This window comes from Vidua macroura, chromosome 8 (assembly GCF_024509145.1).
Source record: "Vidua macroura isolate BioBank_ID:100142 chromosome 8, ASM2450914v1, whole genome shotgun sequence".
NCBI lineage: Eukaryota > Metazoa > Chordata > Aves > Passeriformes > Viduidae > Vidua > Vidua macroura.
The window spans coordinates 15,095,019-15,102,477 of record NC_071578.1 but is presented as its reverse complement, the minus strand read 5'-3'; the positions used below and the strand labels follow the sequence as shown (position 1 = coordinate 15,102,477).

Genomic DNA, 7,459 nt, shown 5'->3' with positions numbered 1-7,459 from the left:
TGTTTTGTAGATAAGAAATTTCAAGATCCTTTCCATGATCTGTTTAGGTAAGAGGTTCTTACTAATCTACTGAGGCAGTTCATTAAATCGTGAAGATATAATATCATACTTATTTAGAAAGTAATTTTTTAAATCTTAAAAGCATCTGTTCTGCTACTATAGCAAGCCCAGTATCGAGTAACAGGTGTATCCACATATTTGGCTAAAAGCACAGTTCCATGACAGGGTTGGATACCTGCTTTAGAAGACAGAAGGAAATTCACGCAGAGTAAATTGCAGGTGGGGCAGAACAAATCTAGATAAGGAGTGTATGCTTCTTTAAGAGAAGAGGAGCTTTCTTTTGGGGCAGGATGAATACCTCTACAATCCTTGAGAAAGGAATTCACATGAAAGCTGGAAAAATAGGTTTATTAAAAGATTTCATTTATATTATTGTTTGTCCCACCCTGTTTATATTTTACAATTGCCTATAAATGCAAGGGCCTGAAGTCCATGATTCAGATTGTCCAGCATGTCTTTGTAAATGTTTAGATCGGTGCTGCATCCTAACTCCACCAAGCAGTTACAGACGAGGGCAGCCCAGATATCTGTCAGTAGTGCAAATCCTCTTTAGTCCTAGCTGGTATCAGAGGGTCAGACACCCAGCAGGAAGGCCCTGGGGTCCCGGTACCCCACAAAGCAGGGTGCTGCCCAAAAGCCAACCGGCTGTGCTCTGCAGGCGCTGCTGAGGTCCAGGGCGGGTGCCGGCAGGGCCGCCAAAGGGAAGCCCTCAGAGGCAGCCCCTTGCCGGGGCAGAGCTGGCGGCCGGGCCACGTATGTGAGCGGCAGGGGCACCACAGCGCCCTGAGGTCCGTAAGGGAGAGCGGGGCTGCAGAAGGGCTCCGTCCTCAACTCCTGCAGCTGCCGCTTGAGCTTCATCCGGCGATTCTGAAACCAGGTCTTGATCTGGGGGAAGGGTACAGGGGAAGGAAAAAGGACGAGGTTACAACACCACTCAGGCTTTATTTGGAGCCGTGCCGTCGGCATTCGCCGAGCCCGCGGCCGCCGCCAGCGCCCCCCGCTCACCTGCACCTCGGAGAGGCGCATCCTGCCCGCCAGCTGCCGGCGCTCGGCGGCGCCCAGGTACTGCTGCCGCTGGAAGGAGCTCTCCAGGGTGCTGATCTGCTCCGCGCTGAACGCCGTGCGCAGCCGCCGCCCGCCGCGGCCGCAGGGCTCCTCCGGGCCCGGGCATTCGGGACCCTCCTCTGGCACGGGCTGCCCCGCTCCCGACGGCCTCCCGCCTGCTCCTGGGGACAGGGACGAGGAGGAAAGGGTCAGGCAGACCCGGGCACCGCGTGGGGAACCGCCCGCCCCCTCCGTCCCCGAGCAGCCACCGCGCAGCGCTGCCTTCCCGGGCCGGGGGTGTCCCAGACCCGCCGCCCCCTGCCCGGGAGCCCCCCCCAGGCTGCCCCGCGGCCGCGGTACCTGCGGCGGGAGTGGCCGCCATGCGCTCCCTGCTCCGGCCGCTTCTCCCGTCCCGCGGGCCCGGGGGCTGCTCCTGGCTCCGCTCGCTCTGGCCGACGCCGGAGCCGGAGCCGGGCCGGCGGCCCGCGGACGATGCTCGGTGTGGGGAGCCCTCGGTGGGGCTCTTGAGAGCTTGGCTGCTCTGAGACAACCATTCCACGGAGAAAGGGGCCTTAGTCATCGTGCCTTGTTTCGGAGATGCCGGGAAGGAGGGTGTCGGGGGACACGGGCCTCTCCTTTATACCGCAACTCCCGGAGGAAAACGTTGTTTGTGTAAATACACATCAAAGGGCCAGATAAGTATCATCTAATTGCTATCAGTCCTCCCCCCCCAACAAAAGATATCGTTCACACATTGCCCCAGCTCGCGGAGGCTCGGCTCCGCCGTGTCTGCCCCTGAGGAGTTCACTCCGCCGTCAGTGATTTACAGCTCTTGTTACATCCTATCCCCATTCAAATGGCATTTATGGAGCTGAGCAGCCTCAAACGGCGCTGGGGAATGTACCCCCGGGGGAGCGCAGCATCCCCGGCCGCTGGAGGGAGAAGGGACGCTGCTACTTCCGATCTCCCTTCCCGGAGTTGCTTTTCCATTCCTTTTCAAGCACTAGGCCCACTGTTCTTCTCAAGCCTGCTCTTCTCTGGGCTGAGCACCGCGTTCCCGAGACAGCCTCAGCCAGACAAGGGGAGAAACTCACTCACTGGGTTCTCCGGGATTGCAACACCACGCACTGAGTAGTTTGGAGGAGAAGGTTGTGAAACAGAAAAAGGTAAATGTCAAGGTCATTGGATTCCACGAGTCGACAGGCTTCTGGTTGTTTATATAAAAATATGGTTTCTGGACTAACGAATCAGAAAATGACAATTATTGCCGTAGAATTCACATTCTGCTGAGAGTTCTGCTGAAATTACAGAATTCATGTTTTATCTTCCCTCCCAGATCTCTTGCAGCTATGCAGGTCATCCAGATTTCTCTGCTATCTTATCTCTCCCTCTTTTTCTTCTTACTACCTTATGTATGTCTTTCAGAAACATTCCCATTCATCTTTGGCTTTTGTGTGCCACAGGGACACTTGGTTGCTGTAGTAAAGCCTCTGTAGTACATTGACAAAAGGCTCTTGGTGCTTTATGGGCAGTTTTTCACCGCAGGGTAGCCATGTATTCCCTCCCCTTTTCAACCTCCTGTCCTGTGCAAGAACAGAGTGGGACTTCCACTGCATTGATAATTCGTATCACAGCCCTGCTTGGTATCAGTCTGCCTCCAGAGATCACGATTGCACATCTCATTTAGCTGTCCTTGTTCTTGCCTGCTGCTTTACACTCACCCTCCACCTGCAGGCAAACCCAGTGCTCTTCTTCTGTCTACCCCGTGACTTGGCCAACCTGCTATTCTGCCACTCTGGCTGCATTTCTCAGCATTCACTTTCTCTGTGCTAACAGTTACTGTAACAACAGATCCAACTATTTCTTAGACTGTTGGTGAGGCAGAGGTTTGAAGACTGAAAACCCTTCTACTTCGTTTATGTCTAAATCTTCCAATGTATTCAATTTTAATATTATGCAGATATATATTTTCTTTATATTAATCCAGTAGAAGTTTCATTAAAAACCTCTTTGTCAAGCTTTTCCTAAACCAAACATTTCGACCTCTTGTCCACTCCAAATATAGTTGCTATATCCATTCATAGAGAAATCCTACAGTTTTTTGTTCACCAGAAAATTGTTTCATTGAACTATATTCAAGTTTGACTTGTGAACCCCTTTCAGGCTCTGTCATTGATTGTTCATTTTCATGGCATAGCATGAGTCCTACTTTGCTCTACCAGTGATGACACTGTTCAAGAGTTTGTCTCTAACCAAACAAAAATAGAAACACGATTGTCACCTTATTTAAAGGTGTCTACTAACCAGTCTAGAACCACAACCATAAATGACCAGAACTCTCCTGGAGCCCTTTGTTTCTGGCCTGTGTAGGTAGGGACTGACATTGCAGCCTGAGCCCACTAAACAAGCTTCCTGGAGGAAAAATGGTGCAAAAATGTGTAAATAAACATTCAAGCATTAATGCCTCCCACATACGTTATCTACCTGAAGAGGTCCACAAACACTTCTAGCATGGACAAAGCCTGTGGGACACATACTCACACAGACACACACACATATACATACATACATACATACACACACACACACATATATACACATATTTGTGGTGTTTTTTCACCAAACAAATGGAATTGTTCGATATCTAATTATTTGAATCCTCATCCATTTATAATTCCCAAGCATTTTCCGATTAACAATGGAAAGTTTAGAAAGTTTACTTGACCAGACAGTACAAAATTGCTTTTAAATTTCCTGTTTTATAACACACACATCCACCAACCCCCCTAACCCACCTTGAATATTTCAGGTTCTTAATTATTCTTTTCTTTATGTAAATGTGAAGACTTCCCTCACCACAGACCTGAGGATAAATTTTAAAATCCCAGAACTTCTGAGCATTAGACAGTTCTGTTGGCAACATATCTCACAGAGCAGACCAAGCAGGCAGGAGATGGAGAGGAGACATAGAGGAATGTGCTCTGTTCACTGAATTACTGAAGGACAAGTCTCTTGACTCAGCTGCATTTAACATGTGGCCTGGCAGCAAGCTCTCCAGTCAGAACTGGCAATATCAGGGCCACTGCCTGCTTGCAGAATCCTGCCAAGCCTCCCCTGCAGTCAGGCAAAATGCCATTCTCAAGGACTAATTCTCATGAACATCAGAAAAAGAAACTTTTCTGCAAGCTTCCTTCTCAATTTAAGTATTTCTGATCACTGTACCAGCATTCTGCATCACAGATGGGGCACAATCCCACCCCAATGAGATAAATATGTCCCATGTGCCCAGAATTATTTCCAGTCTTAGTTATTACAGAATATTAAGTATAAACAATATACTTATATCCTACTTATGTTCTTCTATATAACATATATATCTCTATTCAAATACTTAAAAAAAAAAGAAAGAGTCTATTTCTATGACATTACCTTTTCCATCTTTATATCAACAAATAAAGACACTTGGCAAGCTGTCATATAGGACAAAAAGAATACATGACCTATGGATGGAGCTCTAAAAATAGAAAATATTGAGTTTTATCATTCACTGATACATCTGCCTTTATTGATTTGAAGACTTTTTACCATCTGAGCTGCAAATTGCATCTTTATACACTGCTGTTTTATTAATTGCATTGTATTGAAGCAAATGGCACTGCAGAAAAGATGGTGTCAAATGCTGAGCTCCCAGAGACACAAATTGATCATGGTGTGATAAAGATTAAACCAAATCTCATTTCTATTACACATAAAATGTGTAAATCTCCTGGACAGGTAGCAGATGACTTCTGAATGTAATGACTGCTACAATATTTAACAGCTGCTAGTTTAATTTTATCTAAAATTCTTAAGCTGCCTTCTTTCTGTTTCTATCTATTATTCATTAAATGGTTGTTTGAAAATCTCCTGCTAAACTGTGATTCAGAAATACCATGTTTGAAATCAAGTGATATTACCAAGGAGATGAAAACCTGCTCATGCTAATGAAATTTGTCAGAGTAGGGCAGGGACAGACAGTAACTTTTACTCAGCTGCTACAGAGGGGCAGAGACAAAGAGCTCAGACATACCAACATGATTGCCACTAGCAGGAATCTGGAGATCCATTACCATAGATAATGGCAATACTCCATGCAGATGTTTGCAGAATACACAGCTGCCTTCTCTGGGGAGGCAGCACCTTCCCCTTCAGCTTTGCAGAAATCTTCACACACAACACTGCTCTCATGTTGAAGAGCTTCTGCAGAACTTCCTACCTGGCTGCCTACTAGACAGTTGATAATATTTAGAAATATTGGATAATAGATAATAAATAGAAATATTTTGGGATTACATCTCAGCCTTTGTGAATTACTTGTGGCTCCACATCTTGCAGCCCAAAGCTCAGCTGTGCCCCACTAAGCCCAAAGCTCAGAGCCCTGCAGGGGGGCAGGACTGTGCTGAGATGTCCCCTCGATGTTGGAGCTATGGAGGAACTGCAGGGAGCAGCTGAGGGTGCCACTGCCTCGGGTTCTCCACAGGTAGCAGGGAGAGCTGCCACCACTTGGCCTTGCTGCCGTGGGTACACAGGAAGGGACTGTCATTTTGTACCAGCAGGGGACCCTTTCCCATTGGAGGGTCCTGTGAGACCAGAGCAGAGGGAATCTGTGGTTCTTAGGAGTAGCTAGGTGGTGATGCAACTCAAGGAGTAAAAACCAGGCCGTTTATGCCACTCAGAGGCTGTGTGTTCACCTGTGGACATGCAGGTTTCCCACGAAGGTCTGCCCAGGGAAGTGAGGGCTGCTGGCATCTGCTATGCAATTTACACCCTGGTGTGTTTATCCAAACATTCTGTTTCTGAGTAATCACTATTTAGGACTTAAAAGCATTACAAATGGCCTCCAACCAATCTCTTAATTATCAATTATTATCATTATCTTTCCTCTTTGACAGAAAAAGAGCTACTTTTCCACAAGGCATTTAAGGACCATATGTGCATAAATACCGGGAGGGCCTGGTATAAACACAGTGACAATGCACAGATGAAAATTTAATGTCTCATCATGCTTGGAATTGATCTAAATCGACACAGCACTCAAAATGCCAAGAGCTCCCACGGCTCCTTAACACAAGGCTGCCATCAGCAGCTAAGAAGAGTCAGTGAAATGTTTTAAAAATATATATATTCTGCAGAGACATGCTACAAATATTAATAAAGAAAACACTTGTTTTAATGGCTCCTTACCCAAATTTAAGCTTATTAAAAAAAGTCAAATTCAGTAGGAAGCAGGACCACATTTAGGACATGTACTGCTGTTGTTACAGAAGCAAGGTACAGCAGCAGAGTCTTTTGTTTATTTATTTATTATTAGACAAACTATTATAGTTGGAAAACCATCCAAGTTTCGGGAATGTAAATCCTACTTCAGCAGTCATTGCTATCATATTGCCAGAGGGAGATCTCTATGGACACTGCTCAAATGAAACTGCTCAGAAATCTGTAGTTGGTTTAATTCTGTTTAGACTAGAAATTAGACTTTAAAAACAATTAGACACAGTTAGACACCTTGCAATCTTTTCAAAACCTAACAGAGTGCATTAAATCAGAAATTTTCCCTTTCCATTCATATTTCCCACAAATACTTTCCAAAGAAATTCAGAAAGAAATGAAAGAAATTATACTGACCAAAGCATTTATTATTCTTGAAAGTAACTTTTCAATTTCAGCTATTAAAGAAAGAATAATTTCCCCCCTTGATTCTAGTTAGAGTTAGCCTTTGAGCATGATGAGTCAGCCAGCAGGAGAATGAGCTATCACAGCTGGCAGCCCGGGGACATCTATCAGCTCTGTGCCCGTCCTGGTCTATGCCATACAATGCTGCTTTGAAATGCATTGGTCTCTGCAGTGAAAACATTTTACTGACACTTCCTTCCCCCCTAACTTACACCTAAAATAAATCAAGTCTTTGTATTGCTCCAAAACCAGTCTATTCAAATTAAATGGAAATAATCTTTACTTTTTTTCCCCCCCTGACTTCAAGGCTCATCTCCATTTCACAATTTTAGTTATTTCTCCCCTTTATCTGTATTCCTCACTATACACCATTTCTTCCTATTTTCCTTATTCCAGTCACTTCCAACAAGTATCCTGCAAATGTTACTATTGCCTGAAGAAGAGAAGAACTTTGGCAGGATATGGACCTGTAGCAACAGAGCATAAATGACACTGTATGTCTGCCTTCACCTATCCCAAAGAGGGAGCACAGACATGTCCTGACATTCTCTTAGTTTACTGGTAAGTGAAAAGCTGGGCTCAGTGGGTGAGGACAGGAATGTGGCTAGGTTAAGATGCTTAACACTGCCCCTGTAACCTGCAA

The 7,459-nt window shown here is 45.6% G+C and overlaps 1 protein-coding gene across 1 annotated transcript; it reads right to left on the bottom strand.

Annotated features, from left to right (window-relative positions):
* Window positions 1-405: 405 nt before the first annotated feature.
* On the bottom strand, window positions 406-1,803 carry LOC128810895 (homeobox protein VENTX-like). Its single transcript, XM_053984057.1, is given in 3 exon segments — window positions 406-945; window positions 1,066-1,449; window positions 1,452-1,803. Coding segments are annotated over 3 exon segments (903 nt in total). The 5' UTR covers window positions 1,659-1,803; the 3' UTR covers window positions 406-633.
* Between the last annotated feature and the right edge of the window lie 5,656 nt (window positions 1,804-7,459).